At 41.2% G+C, this 15,108-nt stretch overlaps 1 protein-coding gene across 16 annotated transcripts in view; it reads left to right on the top strand.

Annotated features, from left to right (window-relative positions):
* The window catches only part of LOC133118954 (NACHT, LRR and PYD domains-containing protein 12-like), a 687,468-nt gene that overhangs the window by 634,449 nt on the left and 37,911 nt on the right, over positions 1-15,108 (top strand). For all 16 annotated transcript variants that reach the window (XM_061229279.1, XM_061229272.1, XM_061229278.1 and 13 more), the window contains one exon: positions 12,256-12,429. In XM_061229279.1, the coding sequence (XP_061085263.1) occupies positions 12,256-12,429 (174 nt within the window). The remainder of the gene's footprint in view (positions 1-12,255; positions 12,430-15,108) is intronic.

Genomic DNA, 15,108 nt, shown 5'->3' with positions numbered 1-15,108 from the left:
GGACTCCAGCGAACCACTGTGAGAGCCATTATCCACAAATGGCGAAAACATGGAACAGTGGTGAACCTTCCCAGGAGTGGCCGGTCGACCAAAATTACCCCAAGAGCGCAGCGACGACTCATCCAGGAGGTCACAAAAGACCCCACAACAACATCCAAAGAACTGCAGGCCTCGCTTGCCTCAGTTAAGGTCAGTGTTCATGACTCCACCATAAGAAAGAGACTGGGCAAAAATGGCCTGCATGGCAGAGTTTCAAGACGAAAACCACTGCTGAGCAAAAAGAACATTAAGGCTTGTCTCAATTTTGCCAGAAAACATCTTGATGATCCCCAAGACTTTTGGGAAAATACTCTGTGGTCTGACGAGACAAAAGTTGAACTTTTTGGAAGGCGTGTCCCATTACATCTGGCGTAAAAGTAACACCGCATTTCAGAAAATGAACATCATACCAACAGTAAAATATGGTGGTGGTAGTGTGATGGTCTGGAGCTGTTTTGCTGCTTCAGGACCTGGAAGACTTGCTGTGATAAATGGTTCCATGAATTCTGCTGTCTACCAAAAAATCCTGAAGGAGAATATCCGGCCATCTGTTTGTGACCTCAAGCCGAAACGAACCTCAAGCCGAAACGGATCTGTTTGTGACCTCAAGCCGAAACGAAACGAGCAGGACAATGATCCAAAACACACCAGCATGTCCACCTCTGAATGGCTGAAGAAAAACAAAATGAAGACTTTGGAGTGGCCTAGTCAAAGTCCTGACCTGAATCCTATTGAGATGCTGTGGCATGACCTTAAAAAGGCGGTTCATGCTCGAAAACCCTCCAATGTGGCTGAATTACAACAATTCTGCAAAGATGAGTGGGCCAAAATTCCTCCACAGCGCTGTAAGAGACTAATTGCAAGTTATCACAAACGCTTGATTGCAGTTGTTGCTGCTAAGGGTGGCCCAACCAGTTATTAGGTTTAGGGGGCAATCACTTTTTCACACAGGGCCATGTAGGTTTGGATTTTTTTCTCCCTTCATAATAAAAACCTTCATTTAAAAACTGCATTTTGTGTTTACTTGTGTTGTCTTTGACTAATATTTAAATTTGTTTGATGATCTGAAACATTTAAGTGTGACAAACATGCAAAAAAATAAGAAATCAGGAAGGGGGCAAACATTTTTTCACACCACTGTATATATGCAAATTATTATATCATATAATATTATTATATCGTTAAAACTGGTAGGGGTTAGGGGTCACTGCTGTCCCTGGGCTGTGGCAGGTAGCTACATACTGTGCTGCCAAATGTGCATAGCTCCTTTCCTCTCCAAGGAGGATTTGTAATAATTGTGTCTCAGGTATAGCTGGGAAGTTTTGGTATATATTTTTACATTTGGGGAAGAGAAGTTCTCAAATTTCTATGTATTTGTCACAACGGGTTAGAAAGTGCAGCTCTGCCTCCATGTCCTGTTTGTCACAGTGGGAGCACCGCCTCTCTTCTCTGGGCAGCCAGGTCTGCCGGTGGCGCCCGGTCTCTATTGCTGGGCTGTGCTCGCTGAGTCTGTACTTTGTCAATGTTTTCCTGAGTTTATAATTCTTCACTGTGGTCAGATAATCTGCCACAGTGTATTGTCTTTCTAGGGCCAGATAGCATTCTAATTTGTTTTGATTTTGTGTTTGAATATTCCAGTCAGTAATGAAATTTTGTTTTTGTTGCTTTATAATTTAGTTTATTCTAACTGGTTGGTTTGGTATGGAGCTGTCCTGAGGCAGGATGGTGTTAGTGGGGGTTAGTGACTGAGCCTCAGGGCTGGATGATGTTAGTGGGGGTTAGTGAACTGAGCCTCAGGGCTGGATGGTCTTAGTGGGGGTTAGTGAACTGAGCCTCAGGGCTGGATGGTGTTAGTGGGGGTTAGTAAACTGAGCCTCAGGGCTGGATGGTGTTAGTGGGGGTTAGTGAAGTGAGCCTCAGGGCTGGATGGTGTTAGTGGGGGTTAGTGACTGAGCCTCAGGGCTGGATGGTGTTAGTGGGGGTTAGTGAACTGAGCCTCAGGACCAGCTGGTAGAGGGGACTCTTCTCTGGGCTCAGCTCTTGACATTGCAGGGCTTTGTAATGGTATGAATGGGGGTCGCTGTTTTTGAAATGTTTCCAAAACTGTATTGCCCTCTTTTGTATTTTTAATTAATAATGGATATTGGCCTAATTCTGCCCTGTATGCATTGTTTGCCGTTGTCCGTTGTACCTGTAAGATGTTCTTACAAAACACTGCATGCAGGGTTTCAGTTGGGTGTTTGTCATATGGGGTAATTGGTTCAATTAGATTCTAATATTTTTAACCAAATATTATCTGATTGTGATTTCAATGCTGATCTTTTTCTTCATGGCATAGACTGCCCTGCGTGCCTTCTCTTTCAATTCATTTATTGCCATGTTGAAATGTCCGGAACATTTCATATTTAGGCCTAAATAGTTCTAGTTTGTGCAATGTTCTATGTGGTTTGTCCCTATTCTGAAGATATATGTGTTTCCCTGAGATCCGGATCTTTTTTGGAAAATCACCGTTTTACCGTCAGGGCCCAGGTCTGACGGTATTTCTCTAGCAGATCCAGGCCCTGCTGGAAGCCCTGTGTTGTGGGCGACAACAGAACCAGGTCATCTGTGTAGAGTAGGAGTTTCACCTCTTTGTCCTGTAGACCAGGGACTTAATTCATTAATATATATGTTGAATAGAGTTGGGCTTAGGTTGCAGCCCTGTCTCACTCCATGCTCCTGGATGAAAAAGTCTGTTGTACATTGATTTAACAATATCATATGTTTTATAACGCTTTCAAGAAGTTTGTAGAATAAGCAAATGTGCCAAATTGAATCAAATGCTTTTTGGAAATGTATGCAGAGATACATTTTTGGTTTTATTTTGGTTAACATATTTCTCTATTCGGGTGTGTGGGGTGTAAATATGACCAGCTGTGCGGTGTTTTGGTAAGAATCCAATTTGACTTTTACTCAGGACATTGTGCTCATTTAGAAAGTCTGTAAGTCTTGTATTCATAATGCTACCGAGAACCTTCTCCAGATTACTGTTCACACAAATAACAGTAATTGGTGCGATCCAATTTATCTCCACTTTTAAAGATTGGGGTTATAAGCCCTTGATTCCAGATGTCAGGGAAGTAACCCACGCTCAGAACCATGTTAAATCATTTTAGAATAGCCTGTGAAATTTGACTCTGGTGTGTTTTAGCATCTCATTTAAGATGCCATCAGGTCCAGAGGCTTTTTTGGGTTTGAGGACCTGCAGTTTCTCCAGTAGCTCCTGTCCAGTAATGGAGGAATCCAGTGGGTTTTGGTTCTTTTATTGCCAATTCTAGTGGTTGTAACTTCTGTTGGATGTGGTTTTGTTCTGATGCTGTGTTGAGGTGTATTGTTTTAATGTGTTTTGAAGTGTTCAGTCCATATATCTCTGTTTTGAATGGCCAATTGTTCAGTTTTGATTTATTCATGTTTTAAATGTATTCAAATTTTCCCAGAATGTGTTAGTATTAATGGATTCCTCAATTAGTGTCAGCTGTTTATGGGTATATAAGGCTTTTTTGGTTCTGAACATGTATTTGTAGTGTTTGCGTCTCACAGTAACAGAAGTGCAAATCAGGGATTAATGGGTCTCTGTGTTTTTGATTTGACAGTTTCCGCAGTTTTTTCCTGATATTTTGACATTTTGTATCGAACCAGTTGTCGTCTTTGGATTTTATTTATTTATTACTTGATATTTTCAATTGCAATGTTAGCAGTTTTCCCATAAAATTGATATTTTTCACTGGCTGATTTACGCCTTCTGTACTGTGAGCGTATGTGGTTTCCAGAAAGGTGTTTAATAATGTTTGAATTAATAGCAATAGGTGTATCTTCAATAGGTGTAGCTTCCGAAAGAGTCTCCTACCGACAATGTACAGACTCAGGCTACGTCAGAGCTGCAGGAGTAACCCTGTCATGGTTGTTTCTTTGGAGGATCCCCACAGATGATTACCTTCCCCTGGGCCTGAAAATGACTTGATTGTTTCTGCAGGTTGGGGGACATTTCTTCACAGAAATAAGGGGACTCTGAAGGAGGAATTTAGACTGCACAGAGAAACACATCTTTTGGTTCAAAATTCTTTTTTGATTTTCAACCATAAGTAATTTTTTCCTTTTTTGATGAGCTCAATTAGTTTTTGTAGTTCAGATTTATACCAGATTATTAGTCCCCCTGAGTCTCGAGTCTTGAGTCTTGAGTGATGGTTCTTAGTTTTTGTGAGGGCACAATCATTTCTCTGTAATCTGCGGGACAGTGAGTGACAGCACCTTCCAGAAACCATGTCTCTTGTAAAATAATTATGTCAATATTTTTTATATTTTCTTTAAATTCCAGGGCCTGGCTCTTTGAACCAAAAAATTGAAGAGCTCAGTGTTATGCTGGGGGGAACACAGGAACCAGAAGCAGACACAGGGGTGTGGAAAATGGCAAGTTTACTCACAGGTGAAGGGGCAGACAGAGAGTAGTCACAAAACAAGCCAAGGTCAAAATCCAGGGGGTCAGTCCAAACAGGCAGAGGTACAATAATCCAAAACACAAAGAAGGGTACAAGGAAGCAGGCAGGGGTCAAAACCAGGAAACCAAAAAAAAACAGAAAACCAGATAACCAAGATAACCAAGGGCAAGGGCAAGGACTCGGGAACAAGGACAGGGGCAAGGAAACAAGGAGGCTAGAACTTGGGGAAGGAATCAAGGGCTCGGGAACAGAAACAGGACAAGACGAACTAGCAGCGTGCAACTGAAAAGGACAGGTATAAATACACAGGGGAATGAGACAAACTAGGCAGGGCATGGGAGTGAGGGCGGTCTAACAAATAAACATCAGGTGAGACACATGAAAGGGTAATAGGACAATAACGAGGGGGAAACGAAAACGGGGACTGGATTCACAATGACACACATGTAAAACAAACGGCTCTGGACTAGAGAGTAGATGCATAGATTGAAGACGTAGTGATAGTTAAGAGACAGGTGTGAACACTGCGCTGAAACAAACGAGTAATAAGGGATAGCATAGGAAGGCGGAGTTATAGAACAGCGCAGAAATGCTAAGAGATGCGTTAGTGAGTTAGTAACGTGAATATTTCTAAACTACCCAATAAAAGTGATTGTTAGTTAGTTAGTTAGACAGTAAGTGCATTAATCGGATTAGTACTGTACAAAACCTATATTAGTAGTGGTTAGTAAGAATAGTGCTTTACAACATTTAACTACCAAGACAAAGCAGGAAGTAAGAAACGTGAGTGAGGAATTAATTGGAAACCTGAAAATACTGTAAACACCTGAATAGTGGGGCATGCAGACAGGGGAGTGACTTGACTGGAAAACATTCAGACAGACATAACAGGGGAGGACGAGTGCAAAGACTAATGAAAATAAACAGAACCAGACATGAAATATGAAAAATAATAAATTACAAGAATAAATAATACTGAACAATGATACACTAACGCACAGAACACAGGAACATAACACTCCCTGGATATTCCACACGCTAATCGAAATAGATTTCATTCTGTGATAACTGTTAATGATCACAATTGTTTTGGATGAGACGAACAATATAGAAAATAAACAATGTATTATATTCAGGCAGAAGGGATATAAACCTTTTTAACTTTTTTGCCTTTATCAACAATATATATGTATTTACAGAATATGAAAATATGCATTTATTAAAAAATAGAAACCCATTTTTATTCTACGAAAAAAATTTTTCCCTCATATAGTCATCATAAGTGCAATTTTTTTTTTTTGGGGGGGGTTAAACAAGAGGGATAGGGATATCAGAAAGGGGGGCGGGGGAAATCAGGAGGGAGGACTAAGGTAGAGTTTGAAAAGGTGTGTTTTTAGTCTGCGTCGAAATAGGGGGATTCTGCTGTCCTGACAGTGGTAGGCAAGTCATTCCACCACTGAGGAACCAGAATGGAAAACAGGCGTGAACGTGCAGCTCGACCGCCAGGTGCTCGTAGAGAGAGAACCATAAGGCGACCAGAGCTGGCAGACTGGAGTGGTCTAGCTGGGGAGTAGGGAGTGATCAAGGATTGTATGTAAGGTGGGGCAGTCCCCTTAGCATATATTATATATAATATATATATATATATATATATATATATATATATATTATATATATATATATATTTACATTTACATTTTAGTCATTTGGCAGACGCTTTTAATCCAAAGCGACTTACAAGTGCATAGGTTCTACCATAAGTCAAAGCATCACATCCAGAAACTAGCAAAATACACATGAAATGCTGTTCTAAACATAGTTGTCATCATAAGTGCATTTCTTTTTTTTTCTTTTTTTGGTGGGGGCGGGGGGGGTTAGACAAGGATAGGGATATCAGAAAGGAGGGGCAGGGGAAATCAGGAGGGAGGACTGAGGTAGAGTTTGAAAAGGTGGGTTTTGAGTCTGCGTCGAAATAGGGGGAGGGATTCTGCTGTTCTGACAGTGGTAGGCAAGTCATTCCATCACTGAGGAACCAGAACGGAAAACAGGCGTGAACATGCAGCTCGACCGCCAGGTGCACGTAGAGAGGGAACCATAAGGCGACCAGAGCTGGCAGACCGGAGTGGTCTAGCTGGGGAGTAGGGAGTGATCAGGGATTGTATGTAAGGTGGGGCAGTCCCCTTAGCAGCCTGAATTGCCAACACTAGGGCCTTGAAACGGATGCGTGCGGCAATAGGAAGCCAGTGGAGGCCAACCTGAGCCGACCTGGGCTGACTGGTGATCAGGCGGGCTGCAGCATTCTGGACCAGCTGGAGGGGCTTGATGGTACACGCTGGGAGACCGGCTAGGAGGGAGTTACAGTAATCCAGGCGGGAAATGACGAGCGCCTGGACTAGGAGCTGGATGGCTTTCTCCGTCAGGAGTTTTTAAGTAGTCAATTGCTTACAGTAACATGTTACTTTTTAAAATTAAATACAAAAATGTCTCTGTGAAATTAAATATTTTGGATAAATATTTAGGGTGCCAAAGACTTCTGCAGAGTTCTGTATGTATGTATATATATTTATTTTAGTACAAATCCACAAAATTGAGTTTTGCTGCTTTTTAATCTTCTAAAAATTAACAATAAATCCCTGTCTTCTGTCAGGTCTGCCGTCTATTTTGTTCCTCTTTTTTTTATTTGGGTTTTTAGTCCTTCCCTTTCCTTTTGCTCTATTTCTTTGCCTTGGTCTTCTTTCCTTGGCCTGGTTATGTTAGCTTCTTAGCCTATTTTCCTTTTCTTTGAAATAAATTTAATCTAACTTATATTTTACTTAACAGATATTAACATGAAATTTGGTTTTTACAAAAATCGCTATACCACCCCCTCTCTTGGGTCGGTCGGTACAGAAAACATTGTAGCCGTGATTAGAAATATGGTGATTTCAAATATTTTTGCAAAGCATGATAACACAATAAGATCAGCATCAGAAGATTTAGCCCAGATTCTGATCATGTCTAATTGAAAAGGTAGCTCACATCAAGGCCACAACTTGCCCAAGAAAGACAACCTCGCCTGACAGTCACCACTCCATGCCAAGCTCCCAGGTCAACACTGCTAGCTCCACCGACACATCAGCCAAGCTCCCAGGTCAACACTGCTAGCTCCACCGACACATCAGCCAAGCTCCCAGGTCAGCACTGCTAGCTCCACTTACACATCAGCCAAGCTCCCAGGTCAACACTGCTAGCCCACCGACAGATCAGCACAGCGAGAGAGCAGAGGGCTTACCCACTGAATTGGCTGCATAAAGGAGATGCAGGTAACTGGGTCTCTTTCCCGCTGCCACGCAAACCCCAACCCCAATAATTTTTCAAGAAAATTAAGAAGAAATCAGAACCTCATTTTTGACACACAAACCCAAACCACATGGCAAGCTTATGTTCACCTGGAATGGGACGGAACCCCGTTTCAATATTTGCCACCCGACAATTATCTCCGTTTGCATCGAATCGCCATCCACTCAATGCTGCGCTTGAAACGTAAAACATGGGAAACTATGAACAACGCTGTCAAACTATAAGCCTTCCATGTTCTAGTTTTACTTATGAATCTGACACAGAGACTTACTTGATGAAAAGTGTCCAGGCTGCACGAATGTACAATTCTTAATACATTACACCAATAACCGCGAGAATAAGATACTTGCACAATTTGATTTCCGCACTGCTTGGCTTCTCTTCTGCATAACCGCAAGGCAGGTAACAATAGCACAGGAAAAGTGAGTTATCCCCTTTGTCTAGGTAAACCAGGTGACTGAGGGAAGACTTATGTCCTAATGTCCCACCTGTCACATGTATTTCGTGTTGCCATCTTTGACAGGTCAGTTGCTAATTTACCTATGTTAAGGAACTCCTCATCTGAACGTATTATTTTTACGAACTTTATATGGACATTCACTATTTAGGGATTAGTGAATAATGAGCCATTTCAGACACAGCATACCTATGTGTAGGACCGAGACGGCTGTATGTGGTAATTTCAGTGAAATTATAAAATTAAGTTGAGGGCTTGCTAGCAAATATAATTTAGGTTTGCTGAGCATGTTCACAAAGTGAAGTAGTTCATTAAAATGGTTCAGGATAGATCTAAAACGAATTAGCCAGCTAATTTATAACTAACTCATGAAAATGTTTAAAAGTGAATATGTCTCCAGATGAGTTTGTTAAAAGTAGGTGAAGAGTGAAGGCAGACAGAAATAGAAGAGAAAGCACAACTGCCAATGAAGAGCGGTAAGAAACAGAAAGATAGAAGTGATAAGTGGTGAGGATATGTAAATAAAGTGGGAGCAATAATTATTTGATCCCTTGCTGATTTTGTAGGTTTGCCCACTTACAAAGAATGGAACTGTGTAGAATTTTAATCATAGGTACATTTTAACATTGAGAGTCAGAATATCACAAAATAATCCACAATAAAAACATCATATACATTTTATAAATTTATTATCGTATTTTTGCATTAAATAAGTATTTGATCCCCTACCAATCAGCAATAATTCTGGCTCCCACAGACCAGTTAGTTTTCCATTAAGAAGCACTCCTAATCTCAACTCATTACCCAAAACACCTGTGTCAACTCGTTGCATTGTTATGTAGCTGTATAAAAGACACCTGTCCACACAATCAATCAGATTCCAACGTTTCAACCATGGCCAAGACAAAGGAGCGTTCTAAGGACATCAGGGACAAATTTGTAGATCTGCACAAGGCTGGGATGGGCTACAAGAAAATAAGCAAGCAGCTTGGTGAGAAGTTAACAAATGTTGGAGCAATTATTAGAAAATGGAAGAAACACAAAGTCACCGCCAATCTCCCTCGGTCTGGGGCTCCACGCAAGATCTCGCCTCTTGGGATATCAATGATCATGAGAAAGGTCAGGGATCAGCCCGGTACTACACAGGAGGAGCTTGTTAATGACCTGAAGGCAGTTGGGACCACAGTCACGAAGAGAACCATCAGTAACACACTACACCCTGAAGGATTAAAATCCTGCTGCACGCGCAAGGATCCTCTGCTGAAGAAGGCACATGTACAGGCCTGTCTGAAGTTTGCCAAAGAACACCTGGATGATCCAGAGGATGCTTGGGAGAAGGTGATGTGGTCAGATGACACCAAAATAGAGCTATTTGGCATCAACTCGACTCGCCGTGTTTGGAGGAAGAGAAATGCTGAGTACAACCCCAAGAACACCATCCCCACTGTGAAGCATGGAGATGGAAACCTTATGCTTTGGGGGTGTTTCTCAGCCAAGGGGACAGGACGACTTCACCGTATCGAGGGGAGGATAAATGGGGCCATGTACCAGGAAATTTTGGGTGACAACCTCCTTCCCTCAGTGAGAGCACTGAAAATGGGTCGTGGACATGACAATGACATGACAATGACCCAAAACATATGGCCAAGGCAACAAAGGAGTGGCTCAAAAAGAAGCATATTAAGGTCCTGGAGTGGCCTAGCCAGTCTCCAGACCTAAATCCCATCGAAAATCTGTGGAGGGAGCTGAAGCTTCGAGTTGCCAAGCGACAGCCTCGGAACCTTAAGGATTTGGAGAGGATCTGAAAAGAGGAGTGGACCAAAATCCCTCCCAAGATCTGTGCAAACCTGGTGAAAAACTAAAACAAACATCTGACCTCTGTGCTTGCCAACAAAGGTAAGTCCTATTGTTCTATGGATCAAATACTTATTTCATGTTTTATAAAATGTATATGATGTTGTTATTGTGGATTATTTTGTGATATTCTGGCTCTCAATGTTAAAATGTACCTATGATTAAAATTCTACACAGTTCCATTCTTTGTAAGTGGGCAAACCTACAAAATCAGCAAGGGATCAAATAATTATTGCTCCCACTTTATTTACATATCCTCACCACTTATCACTTCTATCTTTCTGTTTCTTACCGCTCTTCATTGGCAGTTGTGCTTTCTCTTCTATTTCTGTCTGCCTTCACTCTTCACCTACTTTTAACAAACTCATCTGGAGACATAGTGGGCAAACCTACAAAATCAGCAAGGGATCAAATAAGTATTGCTCCCACTGTAAATGGAGGAATAGGTGAGGAGGAGGCACAAATGAGAGAATGGTCAGAGGTGGAGAGAGTGGACTGGAGCACATCACAGGTAGCCAACACAGCAGCAGAAGATTCCTTAAAGTGAAATTACAGTTTGGTATAACATACATTCTGATATTATTACAGAGTTGTCACACTGTAGGGAAGAAGACAACTTCAATAGTTATTCTCTGTATAATCATAAAGATTTCTGTATGTGTTTTCACTTTGTTATTATGGGGTATTGAGTGTAGAAATGGCAATTTCTTCCATATAAAATGAAATCTACAAATAGTGAAGGGGTGAGAGCTTTCAGTATCTAGTCTTGATTCTTGGCTTTTGATTGCCTTTGGAGCAGGGGTGCACAGCAAGGACCGATCCACTTCAGGATTTGGTGCCAACTTCTGTTCTTAATTATTTAATTATCAAAATGATGCCTTGATCAGACAATTGTATATGAACCAGCTACAACTGCAGACTGCAAGTGTATCCTAAAGATTGTACTGTGCTCAAGTACAGGAGTGAACCAATGTCATTTCTAGAGCTGGCAGAAAAATAAATGAAGGTAATTTGTTGGAACAAAAAAAACAGCTCGCAGACCGGCCCTCCAGGACCAGAGTTGTGCACTTCTGCTTTGGAATCTGTTATTGGCGTTTGTCAACATGAGGACCAGAATTGTGCTAATTTAAGTCAAGGAAGCCATTAAAAGCAAACAGTTTGTGACATCAAACAGTTACAGTATCAGCAGGTAGCTGAATGTATCTTGATATATTTTATCATTATGAGACGGAGCAGTCGTCTGTTAGCAGAGGTGGGTAGTAATACCGTAAATCCTCAAATTGTGTCCGGGGTCTTTTATTTACTTAGGCTGCACAAAGCACAGGCCTTTATTTGGGGCAGGCTTGTATTCGAGGCAGGCCTTTATTTCTTATTAGGCTTCTGTTGTAGAATTTTATTCTTAGAAATAAAGTAAAAGGCTACATTTAAAGTGGGCCAACACTGTTCATATTATATTTGTATATTTGTATATTTGTAAAGGACATTTCTTTACTTTTACTCCGTTATATTCAGATTCATTTTTCTCACTAAATTGTTTTACTCATTTTTAATTTCAAAGCAAGTTCTGTTGGGTTGGTTCTCAGAGTTTGCCAGGTGTCTGGGTAAAAGTCTGAAAGTTCTGCCACGCCTCACAACTAAAGACACGCAAAAACACGTACACAAAAGGAATCACTTGTACTTGGGTACAGCTACAGCACAAAATTAAACCAGGGGTGCCAAGAATTGCGAAACCAGTTTTTGGGGGATTTTTCTTAATTTATTATTTTTATTCTTAAATTTTTTGTCTCTATAGTATTGTTGTGCATGTTTATGTAGGGAGCCCACAGGATATGAGCATGTCGTGTGTATGTTAGTCTACCTTTAGCTGTGTTAGCTTGCAATGCTGTGGGAAGTTTGTCACAGAAAACCAAAAGGAAAAAAGCAAACTCCCTGGCCACTGTGACAGATGTGTGTTATATTTTACATCTTATCATTAACTGTGCCAAATGTCCCACAGCATTGCAAACTAACTCACTGTCCACTCTGAAAGATGTTATCTTTTACATCTTACCTAACCTTGTTATCCTATAATGTATTCATTCTTCTTTACAGACTGAACAGCTGTGACCTAAGAGAGAAGTCCTGTGAAATATTGTCCTCAGCTCTCCAGTTATCAAACTCACCCCTGAGAGATCTGGACCTCAGCTGCAATAACCTGGGAGAAGCAGGAGTGAAGCTGCTCTGTGCTGGACTGATGAGTCCAAACTGTAAACTACAGAGACTGGGGTGAGTAGTGCGGTGTTTTGTGTGACCTTAACTAAATAGAATTAGTGATTATGGCTCTATGCAGTGAAATGATGAAAAGCTCTTTCTCTCTTAGTTTACTACTGTCACACATTACAGTCTTCATCCATCTCCACTATTCACTACCTGCTATGAACTGTAATCAAATCCTTAATTTTACCCCACTCTCTGATGAAGGGGAGCTGTACTCCTCACAATACAGTACACCTCATTCCCACCTACAGAACAGGACTTGTCTGCTGACTGTAAAGAGCTCATTCCCACCTACAGAACAATACTTTTTTGCTGACTGTAAAGAGCTCATTCCCACCTACAGAACAGGACTTTTGTGCTGACTGTAAAGAGCTCATTCCCACCTACAGAACAGGACTTAAATGGTAAATGGTTGGCATTTGTATAGCGCCTTTATCCAAAGCGCTGTACAATTGATGCTTCTCATTTGTGGGGCGACATGGCTCAGGCAGTAAGAACAGTCGTCTGGCAGTCGGAGGGTTGCCTGTTCGATCCCCCGCCCGGGCTGTGTCGAAGTGTCCCTGAGCAAGACACCTAACCCACAAATGCTCCTGACGAGCTGGTCGGCCAATCGCCATCGGTGTGTGACTGTGTGTATGAATGGGTGAATGAGAATGGTTAATGGTTGGCATTTATATAGCGCCTTTATCCAAAGCGCTGTACAATTGATACTTCTCATTCACTCATTCATACACACACAAAAGCATGACTGATTTAAAGGAAGGCAGTCATCAATTAAGATACACAAGTAGTCATATGAGGAAACAAGCTCAATCTCTTTTCCCTGAAGAGAAACAATAGATGGTAGATTCAGTCAGTTTTTTCTTGAATTGGTAAACACCAATAGTTTTTGTCAGCATTTAAAACACGTTTCAATTGACATAGCGTATTTTGTACAATATCAAACGCACTTTGCAAGTTCTGAAAGGCTTTGACAAGATTTGCAGCACAGCAATAAGTAACAGTATCATCAGCATAGAAATGAAGAGTAAGCATTTGACACATTATGACCCAAACTATTGATATAAATAGTAAATAAGATGGGAACCAGAACTGAACCCTACGGCACCCCCTTATCGATAGATGGCACATCTGTGAGACCATGTGAGTGTGTGAGTGAATGTTGTGTGTGCCCTGTGATGGACTGGCGACCTGTCCAGGGCGTATTCCTGCCTTTCGCCCAATGTATGCTGGGATAGGCTCCAGCCCCCCTGCGGCCCTATTCAGGATAAGCCGGTTAGGATAATGAATGAATGAATGTCTTGATCAGACAATTGTATATGAACCAGCTACAACTGCAGACTGCAAGTGTATCCTAAAGATTGTACTGTGCTCAAGTACAGGAGTGAACCAATGTCATTTCTAGAGCTGGCAGAAAAATAAATGAAGGTAATTTGTTGGAACAAAAACCAGCTCGCAGACCGGCCCTCCAGGACCAGAGTTGTGCACTTCTGCTTTGGAATCTGTTATTGGCGTTTGCCAACATGAGGACCAGAATTGTGCGAATTTAAGTCAAGGAAGCCATTAAAAGCAAACAGTTTATAACATCAAACAGTTACAGTATCAGCAGGTAGCTGAATGTATCTTGATATATTTTATCATTATGAGACGGAGCAGTCGTCTGTTAGCAGAGGTGGGTAGTAATATCGTAAATCCTCAAATTGTGTCCGGGGTCTTTTATTTACTTAGGCTGCACAAAGCACAGGCCTTTATTTGGGGCAGGCTTGTATTCGAGGCAGGCCTTTATTTCTTATTAGGCTTCTGTTGTAGAATTTTATTCTTAGAAATAAAGTAAAAGGCTACATTTAAAGTGGGCCAACACTTTTCAACACTTCCTGTAACCTTTCAGAAATCAATTAGTGTAGGCTAATCAGGAAACACCGTTTGGTAAGTCAAAGTGTCAGTCTTAACAGACTTAGTTTATTGCAAATATTCTCAAACACAATAAATCACATGCAAGTCCAGAATCCATAAAATAACAACTTGCCAGACACGCCTTCATGAACAATAACAAATTAGCGTAGATAACAGCAAGTTAAGGATCTTTTTTTCCTAAAGTGCATTTTATTGTGAGACATGCGTTTCGTTTGGAGCAGCATACCGGTAGGCTATCAAAAGATTTTCGCTTTGGTTTGGGATTTAATTTACTTTTGGACTGTTTGATGTTTGATTCTATTGCTAAATGTTGGGACTGATGGGCACTGAAATCTGGGGGGTATTTGATGGTTCACTGTTAAGTTTTATGTAGTTGAAAGAGTGTCGGGATTTCCACCCGTCTGTTTATTGCGAGCCAAGGCAGCCGCTTTCATTCAGTCATTGAAGTAGCCTAAATTGAGTTAATTTTTAATTTTGCCTGATTTACTTTTTTATTAAATTCGTAGGCTGGAATGCCTCGCGGCAACAATTGTGTTTAAATGTATACTGCTTCAGCCTTTGGCAAGCTACTCAGAAGCGGGCGGCAAGCGACTGGTAGCTTGAGAGCAACGTGTTGGAGACCCATGGTGTATGACAATGACTTTTCATTGGCAACAGTATTAAACCAACCAACAATATAAAATATTAAGAAGAGCTCTTTTATTTCATTGAGTTAAATCGAAACAATGTCTTCTAGTGCTCATGGACTGATAGCCCTACTGGTAGGCAATATTA

Source organism: Conger conger, chromosome 19 (genome assembly GCF_963514075.1).
Source record: "Conger conger chromosome 19, fConCon1.1, whole genome shotgun sequence".
Taxonomy (NCBI): Eukaryota; Metazoa; Chordata; class Actinopteri; order Anguilliformes; family Congridae; genus Conger; species Conger conger.
Note: the sequence above shows the minus strand (reverse complement) of the source record. Positions and strands in the feature narration are given on the sequence as shown.